Source organism: Heterodontus francisci, chromosome 32 (assembly GCF_036365525.1).
Source record: "Heterodontus francisci isolate sHetFra1 chromosome 32, sHetFra1.hap1, whole genome shotgun sequence".
Taxonomy (NCBI): domain Eukaryota; kingdom Metazoa; phylum Chordata; class Chondrichthyes; order Heterodontiformes; family Heterodontidae; genus Heterodontus; species Heterodontus francisci.
The window spans coordinates 26,042,937-26,056,188 of NC_090402.1; the positions used below are offsets into that span (position 1 = coordinate 26,042,937).

The 13,252-nt window shown below is 40.8% G+C and overlaps 1 protein-coding gene across 6 annotated transcripts in view; it reads left to right on the forward strand.

Moving 5' to 3' along the window:
* LOC137347710 (DENN domain-containing protein 1A-like) overlaps nt 1-13,252 on the forward strand; it is a 623,024-nt gene that overhangs the window by 9,205 nt on the left and 600,567 nt on the right. For all 6 annotated transcript variants that reach the window (XM_068012518.1, XM_068012520.1, XM_068012521.1 and 3 more), the window contains exon 2: nt 6,227-6,291. In XM_068012518.1, coding sequence (XP_067868619.1) covers nt 6,227-6,291 — 65 coding nt within the window. The remainder of the gene's footprint in view (nt 1-6,226; nt 6,292-13,252) is intronic.

Genomic DNA, 13,252 nt, shown 5'->3' on the forward strand with positions numbered 1-13,252 from the left:
GGGCTACTTAGTTAAGAAATTGAAGGGTGCCCATGAAACTGTACCCTTGCAAGGACTCGCACATTGAGGGGGTGGTAAAGGGAAAGAATAAGTAATGGCACTTAATTGCATTTTTGTTGGCTTTCATGCTGCTGAAGGATTGTATGACACAGAATCTCAAAGTTTCAGTTTTGTGATATAGAACCTGCAGTATTGCCACATTATTCTTGATGATTTTTTTCCGTAATTCACTGTCAAGTGTGAATTGTATTTATAATTAGTGGTTCAAAGGAGGAGCTACGGGGTGCAACTTTAAACAATAATTTAGGCTAACAGCTAATTATCTGTAATTTAAGTGACAATTAAATGTTAATCCTTATGCAAAATGCTGCCTTTAATTCTTCAGCTACAGCAAAGCTTCATTAAACTGCTACCAATCACATTGTTATGTCTTTACCCAGAAATATTTTTTTGTGCAAGTACAAGTTTATTATTCAAATGACATTTGTTATTGATATGATAATTTAGAAGTAAATTTCTAGAGACATACAATGTGGCACCAATCACGAAAGTTGATGCATGTTAGGACAGGGAGAAGTACAGCATATAATTGCATAGAATTTACAATATGCCAACAGGCCATTCGGCCTAACTGCTGGTATTTATGCTCAATGCGAACCTCCTACCACCCTGTGACTCAGTTGTAATGTAATATTTTCTTTGTACAATGTTTAGCTTAATGCATCAGACAAGTTTCGCTTGTAGGGTATTAACTCATCATTAATGGTACAAGGTACAGCATTGTGTATTTGAATCAGTATTTGAAAATATTAGATGTGATTCAACATTTGATTTTACTTTGAAGAGGATTATCTGTGTTCATTGGGCCTTACTTTGTCAGCTCTTTGTGACAAGCGATGGTCACTTGCAAGTACCTTAGCAAAGAGCCCTTCTCTGCTTTGAGGCAATCATTTACTATAGACCATGAAGTACAACAGCAAATGGAACTGAAATTGTTCTTAGTACATCTAAATTTATACTTAATATGTCTGTTTTATCACAACCAGATCTGCTGGTGGAGCAACTAAAAATTCTAAACAGCATGTACAGACCAAACAGCATTTGATTTAGGGGTGACCTTGCATTATTCAGTCAAATATGAAGTATTTGTAAGTTAAATCAACCTGAGAGGCAAGTTAACATGAGATTTAATACAAAAACGTGCTCTTAGAGATCATAGTCTTGAGCAGGAATTCATTTCAAATGTGGTTATTATTGACTCGGTACTGATATTGTTTTTAAAGTTCTTTTCTATTCATTCATTTATTGCTTATCTCTGGTTACCCCGAGAAAGTGGTGGTGAGCCTTGAAGCACTGCAGTTTGCTTGGTGAAGGTGCTTTCACAATGTCATTGGATACGGAGTTTGAGGATTTTGACCTGGCTATAATTAAGGAACGGTAATGTATCTCGAGGCCAGGGTAGTGATCAGGAGCAGGGACCTTTTTTTTTGTTTTCATTCCCCTCTTCCACTCTACTTCATATTTTGGAAATATTGAGGTCAGTTGTCGTGCCCTAACTACATACTACCTTGACAAAATCAACGAACTTTATCACAGTCCTGTAATTAAAACTGGACCACACTTGATCTGTCTGGCTGTTTGTGCATTTATTTACTGAGCTAGAGTCAAACTTGGCCCATTCATAGCAGGATTGATGTATATTTCACCAAGACCCAAAATCACAGTACGTTGATACCAAAAAGAATGCAAATAGCAGGGCTAACAAGTTATACCTATGCATTGGATACCTGTCTGGTAATTTATGCTTGTTTAACTTATTTTTCCAAGCAAAATAAAACTCTCCCAACAGCTCATAGTGCTAATCTTGTGAAAGATCAGGAAAATCGTTAATTTGATTCCCTAACAAGGCCAGCACAATTGGTTTTAGTGTCCTCTGGTTAGGGAGGGGTAAAATAAGCTGTGATTCCCACAGCTGATCGCTGCCCATGTGTGGATATTATTGAGGGCAGAATTCTGCTTGGCTGTCAGGCCACCTCAGTAGTCAAATGGCCTGCTAACTCTCATTATTCAGGCTCATAGTAATGTACTTGAGTGAGGTAACTGATGCCAGCCCCAGCCACAAGTCAACCTTTGGAGAGGAAAAAATTAACTGAGAGGAGAAAAAAATCATCTTATAAGCCTAATTTCTAAATGGTAATTGAGCTCATATTTCACTGCTATCGCCACCATATCCTGTCAGTTTAATACTCCTCATTACGTTTTGTCTCTCCTCTCTTCCTGTAGTTGAGTGGTCATATTGAAAATCCCCTTTCTATAGAATATATACATTTTTGTGGTGGTTTGGCTACAAGTTTGATTAATTTCATCCATGTTATAAATCTGTCCTGAAAGTTAAGGTCTGTAATTCAGCATAAATGCCAACATTTTGTGTCCGGAATGATTTGTGGAAATATGGTGATTAATTTAGTCCAGTGGCTGTAAGTGTGATAGTGCTGCTGTAAAGAATCTGAGCAGTTTGTGTATCTTCAGGTACTGAGATCATCAGCAACTTCCTTTTTCCTTTGTAAAGTTCTCCTGAAAAGCTCTGTGTGACGGGTACTAAACAAGTGTTAATGGTTGTGGCTGATGTATCATTGCTGACAAACCATTGAAATATGCCCTTCGTTTTGCAAGCTGGAATGTCAGAACTATGTGTCCTGGCCTGTTAAAAGATCTTGCACAAATCGATGACTCTCAGATGAGCGCCATCATTAACAACGAGCTCAGTAGACTCAATGTGGACATTGCAGCACTTCAGGAGACACGCCTCCCTGCAAGCGGATCAATAAGGGAGCAAGACTACACCTTCTACTGGCAGGGTGGGGATCCAGAAGAACCAAGACAGCATGGAGTGGGCTTTACCATCAGAAACTCTTTGCTCAGCATGATAGACCCACCTACAAATGGCTCGGAATGCTTATTGCCCATCCGACTGCTCACCGTCTCTGGTCCAGTACACCTACTCAGCATCTATGCTCCAACACTCTGCTCCCCACCTAAAGTTAAAGACCAGTTCCACGAGGAACTCCATAATATCATTAGTAGCATTCCTAATATCGAACATTTGTTGCTGCTGGGGGACTTTAACGCCAGGGTTGGAGCTGACCATGACTCATGGCCCTCCTGCCTCGGGCGCTATGGCATTAGAAGGATGAATGAGAATGGACAGAGACTGCTGGAGTTGTGTAGTTATCATAACCTCTGCATCACCAACTGGTTCTTTCAAACGAAACCCTGTCACCAGGTTTCATGGAGACACCAGCTGGACCTCTTGTCACAAGGCGAGCCTCCATAAACAGTGTTCAAATCACATGCAGCTTCCACAGTGTGGACTGCGACACCGTCCACTCCCTGGTATGCAGCAAGGTTAGACTCAGACCAAAGAAGTTACATCAGTCCAAGCAGAATGGCTGCCCGTGCATCAACACTACCAGAATTTCTTACCCACAGCTGTCACAAAAGTTTCTTAATTCACTTGAAAAAGCCCTTCAAAACACTCCTGCAGGGGATGCAGAGACCAAGTGGGCCCACATCAGACACCATCTATGACTTTGCTTCTCACATTTGCCAAATGTGAGAAGCAGAATGCAGACTGGTTTCAATTTCACTTTGAAGATGGAACCAGTTACAGATGCCAAGCGCACTGCACTGTTGAACTACAAGAAAGCCCCCAGCGAGTTAACATCCTTAGCACTTAAAGCCGCCAGAAGTACCACACAAAGAACAGTCAGGCGCTGTGCAAACGACTACTGGCAACACCTATGCAGTCGTATTCAGCTGGCCTCCGACACCGGAAACATCACAGGAATGTATGACGGCATTAAGAGGGCATTTGGGCCAACCATCAAGTCTAAATTGGGGGAAACGATCACTGACCCAAGCAAGCAAATGGACTGCTGGGTGGAGCACTACCTAGAACTGTACTCCAGGGAAAATGATGTCACTGATATCGCCCTCAATGCAGCCCTGTCTCTGCCAGTCATGGACGAACAGCCAATAAAATCTGACCTCAGTAATGCCATCGATTCCCTAGCCAGCAGAAAAGCCCCTGGAAAGGACGGCATTACCCCTGAAATAATCAAGTGTGCCAAGCCTGCTATACTCTCAGCACTCCATGAACTACTTTGCCTGTGCTGGTATAAGGGAGCAGTACCACAGGGTATGTGCGATGACAATATCATCACTCTCTATAAGAACAAGTGTGACCACGGTGACTGCAACAACTACCGTGGAATCTCCCTGCTCAGCGTAGTGGGGAAAGCCTTTGCTCGCACCTACACTGTTTGGGATCATCTTCTCACTCTGCTGCTCTCATGCGTTTAAGTCTTCAGAAGAGGAATTTTCCTCCACACAAGATTGTTCAACCTTGCCCGTCTAAGAGCGAAGACCAAAGTACGGGAACTCCTATTTGCTGACGATGCTGCAATAACATCCCACACGGAAGAGTGTCTGCAGAGACTCATCGACAGGATTGCGGCTGCCTGCAACCAATTTGGCCTAACCATCAGTTTCAAGAAAAAGAACATGATGGTTCAGGATGTCAGAAATGCTCCATCCATCAATATCAGCGATCACACTCTGGAAGTGGGTCAAGAGTTTACCTACCTAGGCTCGATCATCACCAATAACCTGTCTTTTGATGCAGAAATCAACAAGCGTACGGGAAAGGCGTCTGCTGCAATGTCCAGAGGGTGTGGGAAAATGACGCACTGACACAGAATGCAAAAGTCCAAGCGTTTCAAGCCTGTGTCCTCAGTACTTTGTTGTACGGCAGTGAGGCCTGGACAATGTATGTTAGCCAAGAGCGACGTTTCAATGCATTCCATCTTTGCTGCCTCTGGAGAATCCTTGACATCAGGTGGCAGGACCGTATCTCCAATGCACGTCCTCGAGGCAGCCAACATCCCCAGCCAACGGCGCTTGAGATGGCTTGACCATGTGAGCTGCATGGAAGATGGCACGATCCCCAAGGACGTATTGTACAGTGAGCTCGTCACTGGTATCAGACCCACCAGCCATCCATATCTCCGCTTTAAAGACGTTTGCAAGCGCGACATGAAGTTCGGCGACATTGACACCAAGTTGTGGGAGTCAATTGCCAGCAATTGCCAGAGCTGGCAGACAGCCATAAAGGCGGGGCTGAAGAGAGGCGCGTCGAAGAGACTCAGTTGGCAGGAAAAGAGACAGAAGTGCAAGGGGAGAGCCAACTGTGTAAGAGCCCCGACAACCAACTTCACCTGCAGCGCCTGTGGAAGAGTCTGTCACTCTAGAATTGGCCTTTATAGCCACTCCAGGCGCTGCTCCACTGATCACCTCTTGGCACTTACCCATTGCCTCTCAAGACAAGGAGGCCAAAAAGGAAAAGAGTGGCTGTAAGTGTGATAGTGCTGCTGTAAAGAATCTGAGCAGTACTGTGCATCTTCAGGTATCGAGATTGTCAGCAACTTCCTTTTTCTTTTGTAAAGTTCTCCTGAAAAGCTCTATGTGACAGGTAGTAAACAAGTGTTAATGGTTGTGGCTGATGTATCATTGCTGACAAACCATTGAAATATGTATTTCGACTCTTCCAAGACCAAAATTATTATAAACACTTCAGTGTATTCTGCTTAACTTATTTTTAAAACTTGTACCTAATTTTTATGATTTTGCATCTTGCATTCGAACATTAAAATGAAACTAATATGAATTTTCAGATAAGGGCATTAATGTAATTCCTTACATGATTCCTTTATGAATATGATGGACCCCTTCTTTCATAAGGATTTGAAATTTAGGGAAAGAGCCTCCCTTTTCAGGAGCTGAATTTTGCTGTGCTTGATTGTACCTTTAAAAATGGCTTTGCTTGCTTACCACTGCAAAACTCTGCACCCAACATCTAGTGATAACTTCTCCTTCCCAGACTCTTAGCAAAAGTTTCAAAGTTTGGAAGCTGCTACAACACTTCCTAATGGGAATCATCTCCCCCAAATAAATCACAAAATAATTGAGGGGATATTGCACATAGCTTCTTAATTAAGGAGTGGGACCTTGAGCATCGTGTTGAGAAAGCAGACTGCTGGTGTAATGTTTATACTGAAAGCTGCTGTATTGTAAAGGTAGCATCTAGTTGCTGTTATTTATCTGTGGGTTATTACAATTCAGTTTTCCTCTCTCTGATTAATGCTGAGAATTATTTTCATTGATGCAGGGAAAATCCTGAGAAGGCATTTGAAGTGTATGTTCAAGTAACGCATCCCGAGTCCAGCGGTTCAGGTACTGTGTTTTCCTTTGTGACTATTCAATGGCATTTTATTTGAAAGTTAATATACTGAAAAGGCAGTTGAGGCTACACCCCTAGCTAAGTGGCTGGGGGTTTGAAACTTGGCAGGGGTTCAGGTGAATTTGCAACTACTTATGTCTAAAGTTTGTCGATGGGGCCTGATTTTTTTTTTAAATTCCTGAAGCTGATGCGCATTCTCCTTCCAGCTAGCTAGTAGATTTTATCTTGTGTTCACAATGCTGGAGCAATTTCAGTAGGGGTCATTGCCTCTGAACCATTCATATTATTGTACACTGCTGTTTCAGCTGAAATTATTTTGTTGTTAGTACCTGGACACCTGAAATGATCTTGAGATCTGAGCAAGAAATCTGAATGGTTTCCACAGTCCTGAAGGGCATGTTAATGGAAGAAGTGAAGTATCAAGATTCAAGTGGTATAAGGTTGTGGTATATATTGCACATACATTTTCCTGGTAATTAACTGCAGATTATTTCCAATAAATCTGCAGTAATGACATTCTAATCATTAATCTCTTTGTGTGAATGTCAGAGAGCATGCCAACAGTTTGAGTCTGCAATGACTGAAATGTAAAAACAAACTGAAAAAATAAGTACTCTATCTCATGCAAAACAAAGAATATGCTGAATATCCTAAATATTAATATAAATATCGAGTGATTAAAAGAGAACAGTAAAATATAATATATTGGTGCTCGGTTGATGGCTATAAGTCACTTAGGCTTCAGACTGCACTTTTAATATACTACTGGTCTGAGATTGGTATCTGCGAGTGCATAGTAAGCACACCAATAGTCGAGTTATACTGTGGGCTGCGCCCTCCATCCTACTTACTAAGAGAGTTTTGTGTAAGTATTTTATGCACGTGGAGAGCTGTACTCTTGTGGCAGCTATTTTTTAATGTTCACAGAAAGCTGGCAGAAGTTTATCGCATTAACAAGATTCAGTAGAAAGTTTTTAGTGTTTTCAAGATGATCTAGTGGATTGTCTGTGCAGTTTTTGAATCTAACTTGATTCCTGATTGGAGTTTTGCTCAACCTTGCATGAAGACAAATAGTGTAAGACACTGCTTAACTTTGTGTGTACAAGACCTAACTCTCGGGTTATACTGCTGCATCCAAGTTGCTGCACATCAGAAAGTGTTTCACTTCAATATATGTATAACTGCAGCCTTGCTTTCATGGTTTACAATATTATTTAAGATGCTTGATTAGATAATTACATTCGTGTAACCACTTTCAAAAATTTGCTACTTAAATATATGATGATGCTTGGTTGAGAGTGAATAACAATGGAACAATTTATTCAAGGAGTTCAAATGTAGATGTCACCTGGACTACAGGACTTAATTGCTGCCTGCAGAGTTTCATTAGCCCACAATAAATAATGTATAACAAGTACAGTAATAGGCTGTATTACTTCTTGCTATAATGTAGTTAGAAAAGTAGTGGAGAGCGATATAACAAATATGACTATTAAAATGAAGTGTTTAATTGAATTATCCATTATGCCTTCGATCTCTGCAGGATTATGACATGATTCACAAGAGAGTCTAATAAAGTAAATATTTCACAATGCGAATTATACCAAATTAAGACCTGGGGCGTATGTTAGAATTTACCTGCACACAATATTTGAACACGGTTGAGGAACATCCATCAGTAACTACTTCCAAATTGGGGTAACATTAGCTATTATACTTGGTTACAAATTTTTACATTGGTTAAATTTCATCATCATCTTGGCCTCTGGGGGGGAAAAAAAGTTGCTTGTAGGTTGTCATGTGTTTTTCTGCAGTATATGAGTTACCATTATACTGTTCCCTATTTTAGATTGGTGTCATGAAATGTAGCAACTGCAACCAAGAAATTAGAACTGATATTACTGTTTGCCAGTCTCAATGTGTGCACTTATTTACCTGGACATTAAACAATTGACATGATAACTCTGGGACATCTAGTATGCCATAAGTGTTGCTTTTTTAATGTCTGCATCTGGTAAGCAAACAATAAATATCAAGACTTTGATATTGCACACTTCTGGGCTGATATGTTGAAATATGGCATAGCTCCTAATTTAGCGACATTTGTGATCAGTATGGCATCCTGTGTTTATAAATGCACTTTTACTTGGCTGTAGGTTTCAGTGGAATAACCAGTTGTGTCTTTTCCAGATTTTGATTAGATTAGAGATACAGCACTGAAACAGGCCCTTCGGCCCACCGAGTCTGTGCCGACCATCAACCACCCATTTATACTAATCCTACACTAATCCCATATTCCTACCAAACATCCCCACCTGTCCCTATATTTCCCTACCACCTACCTATACTAGTGACAATTTATAATGGCCAATTTACCTATCAACCTGCAAGTCTTTTGGCTTGTGGGAGGAAACCGGAGCACCCGGAGAAAACCCACGCAGACACAGGGAGAACTTGCAAACTCCACACAGGCAGTACCCAGAATCGAACCCGGGTCCCTGGAGCTATGAGGCTGCAGTGCTAATTTTAGAAGATTAATATTGTAGAACATGTTTTTAATAGGCATATAAAATCTCCTGTTGTACAGCGTCAATCATAATGGGGCTTTCTGACTCCTGCAGTAAAATTATTTTGCATTTTATTTGAGTACTGCCAGAATTGAACACTATAATAATGCACCCTCATGGTATTCATACCAACACTATTGATTTTTCAGAAAGTTGTTAAATATGGATGCTTATAAAAACAAGTGTGCAAATATAATTTGATCTATTAATTACTATATATAGACTTAAATTTGTTGGAAAATTGAGTTAATTTGGCTCTGATATGTTTGATACAGGTTTGTACGGTGTTTGAAGAGTTCATTTTTGTCGTGCTTTCTACCAGTTTTTGAGGAAGACTCTTTTTGTTTTTTTAAAATCACCTCCAGTTGAGAGGCTGGGAGCTGGCATGCTGTTGATGTCTGCTAATGATGCTAGAGCTAGTGCAGGTGCAGCTTAGGGTGATTTTCTGCTCCCTATCTGATTTCTGCTAATACCTCCACTACTGACATGATGGCGGTCAAGATCATAGACAGTAATGCACATGCTGGCAATTTTTGACAGTGTTTTAGACTAACATCTTGCATCACCCAGTAGGGTGTAATGCTCTCTCTCTGTTTAGTAAACTGTACTAGAATATGGGACAAAGTTTGATTAATTTTTAAAAAAGTCATATTTGTGATTATCTTGCTTCCTTAAAGATGTTAGATCACACATTTCCAAAACAGTGTACAATTTCATTTACTGAAATTTCTCTCAATACATCATTTTGAAAAAGTGGTTTAGGATGCAATATCTTGATTTGTTCTGAATTTTGCATTGTTGAAGATGTTTATGACTTGATTTCCTAGTACAACTCGTTTTCATTAGTCCAAGTGTTCTGCTTCTTGCACATTTTTGAAGCACTGAATTGCTTTAGAATTTGATGAATGTTAAGTTCCTAAAGCAGCTGTTTTTATTGAATTATTCCAGTGTCCTCAAATAAATTGTTGCGTGATTAATCATAAACTTGGCTTCTGACCACACCGCGCCCTCGAAAGTATTTTAGCCTTAGGGATACAGATAGTAGAAGGGTGTTTCCAACTGACTCATCGTGGCATATTTTGATTTTATTTTTCTAAACTGTCTTATCAACTCAGATCAATGACAAAACTATAAGAGCAGGACAAGTCATTTTAACTTAAGTGTCTTGCATTTTAGTGAGCGGAGTGAAGAAGATTGGACAGCAGATCGATCTGGCCCATACCTCCCAAGTGGCTAGTCCACTGCAGGCATTGGCTGAAGTCAGGGAACAGGTACCCTGCCTGTTGTTTTGATCAGGGAATGATGTGATGTGAAGGGAGCTGAGCATAGATAATTAAACAACCTTTCATGCTGTTAAACCATGTTGTTGATCAACAACAGCAATTTTAATTTATATGTGCCTTTAATGTCGTTAGATGTCCCAAGACACTTCACAGAAATGCAAATTTGTCACCAAGCCAAAGAAGGAGATATTAGGATAGGTGATTAAAAGCTTGGTCAAAGAGATTGACTTTAAAGGAGTGTGTTAAAGGAGGAATGAGAGGTTTAGGAAGGGAATTCCATAGCTTAGGGCCTAGGTGGCTGAAGGCACAACTGCCAGTGATGGGGGTGAAGGAAGTGAGGGATGCATAAGAGGCCAAATTTGGAGGAATGCGTCATTCTGGGAAGGTGCAGGGATTGAGACGGTTACAGAGATAGGGAGGGGGAAGGCTGCAGGGTGATTTGAACATGAGGATGAGAATTTTAAAGTTGAAGCATTAGTGCTGTGGGAGACCATGCCGGTCACCCAGCACAGGGGTAACAGAAAAATGGGATTTGGTGTGAGTTAAAGACAGAACAAATTAACTTGCATTTTATGTAGTTGGGATACAGGAAGTGGAGTTTAAGGATGAGCTCAAATTTAATAAGTGTGGAGATGGGAGCCAAGCCAGGAGAGCATTCAAATAGTGAAGTCTGGAGGTAACGCATGGATGAGGCTTTCAGCAGTGGCTAGGATGAGCCAGTGCGTTCTGCCTGCATCAGAGGTAGCGGTAAAGAACATGGATCTAGTAGTGTGTGAATGTGCTCTAACTTAATTTGTTTTTCTACAGATCAGCACGATCAATGATCAGATTAATCAAATATGGTAATGTCACAGAAAATGCAGGAGCACTAATATTAATTGAATATTCAAGCTGCAATATCCAGTAGGATATTGATAATTGTGATAGCGTCATAGAGAATGATAGAACCGTACAATTGTCCAGAGCAGAAATATGAACTATGGCTACCAATGGTGATTGACAATATACCTGGGAAATGGATCTATATCAGAAAGATAAGTAAAGATGACACAGGTTATTCAGGCCAACCTTTATTAAACATCTGTGACCATGGGATGTCCCAAAGTGCTTTACAGACAGTGAGGTACTTTTGGGGTGTAGTCGCTGTTGTCATGTAACACGTCTGCCAGGTTGTGAACAGAAAGCTCCCACAAATAGCAGTCTAATAACCAGATAAACTGTTTGAGATGTTGGTTGAGGGATAAATATTGGCCTGTATACCGGGGATAATTCCTTTGCTCTTTGAGATAGTACCATGGGAACTTTGACGTCGATCTGAGAGGGCAGGCGGGCCCTCAGTTTAGCATCTCATCTGAAAGACAGCGCCTTCAACAGTGTAGTACTCCCTCAGTACCTTACTGGAGTGTCAACTTAGATTTTTGTGCTCAAGTTCTGGGGTGGGACTTGATCCCATAATCTTCTGACATGAAGTGAGAGTGTTATCAACTGAGCCACAGCATAGATGTAGTTGTGTTTAACCAAAAATAGTGCTCCAGAATTACCTTTTCTACTCTTGCTATCTTTTATGCCTTCATTAAAATTCCCATTCATTTGATTTCTCTCAAGACCAAGGAAACTATTTTTCAACCTTGTACTATTATGTCTGTTATCACTTCAGCTCTCTTTCACTCTGCCCTTTGGTGTAGCTCACCACCATTCATTGACTAAGTATATAATCCATTCTTTCTGTAGTGCATGGCACCTTGAATTTCATCTGCAATAGTTCTGCAAACTTATACATTTTGTCTTGGCCTTGTAGCTCCTTAGTTGTTTTGTTGGACTTGACTGCCTCCTTAGCTTGGCATCCTACGTGATTAGACAGCACTTTCCAAACCCGAGACCTCTACCAACTAGAAGGACAAGGGCAGCAAATGCAAGGGAACACCACCACCTGCAAGTTCCCCTCCAAGTCACACACCATCCTGACTTGGAACTATATCGCCGTTCTTTCACTGTCGCTGGGTCAAAATCCTGAAACTCCCTTCCTAACAGCATTGTGGGTGTATCTACTCCACATGGGCTACAGTGGTTCAAGAAGGCAGCTCACCACCACCTTCTCAAGGGCAATTAGGGATGGGCAATAAATGCTGGCCTGGCCAGTGACACCCACATCCCAAGAATGAATAAAAAAAGGCATAGCACAAGAGCTTTGCCTGCACTCCGTGTACTCAATATAGAAATAGGTGAAATAAGAGGTAGAAGAATGTTCAAATAGCATTAATTCCTGTAATGGTTCAGCATTTTTGTGCAGAATGTTTACAAGGCTAGAAATGATAATACTTAGAAGCTACTTCAGAATTCAGGTGAGTGATTTGCAAAGTTTGAGACATGCTGAAAAATAATAAGAGATCTTTTAACTTGGAGTTTAGGTGCTAGTTGTACAGACATGAATGTTGCATTTTAAATTTCAAATTAGGATAATTTGTTAAAGAAGTGGCCTCGGAGAGAAACTTAAATTACTTGTTTCACTGCGTTATCTTTGGTTGGCATCTCTGTGGTGAGTGCTGATCTCACTAATAACCATATGTGTTAACAAGTGATGATGGTGATGTGATGAATGTTTCTTTAGGAATAATGCAGGACTCAAACAAACATTTTATACAATGGAATTTTATCTTCTGCTGGACAAATTGTGGAGCAGTACTTGTTTTGTAAGCTATAGCATTATATATTATTCCCTGTGCCAGGAGGTGAACCTGTGGGGAAAAGAAGAGAAGGAATGGGCTGGGGGAGGGTGGGAAAAGAAGGCCATACAATAAAGTGCATATAACAGGATGGGATTTTGTAAGATACAGTAGGCAGGAGTACATGGTATTGTGTACAGGCACTGACAGGAATTAAACTTTGAAAGTAGCAAGGTTCAATGTTCTTTGTCTTCTCCTTATGTCGAGACAATGGGTAAGCGCCTGGAGGTGGTCAGTGGTGTGTGGAGCAGCGCCTGGAGTGGCTATAAAGGCCAATTCTAGAGTGACAGGCTCTTCCACAGGTGCTGCAGAAAAATTTGTTTGACGGGGCTGTTACACAGTTGGCTCTCCCCTTGCGCTTCTGTCTTTTTCCTGCCAACT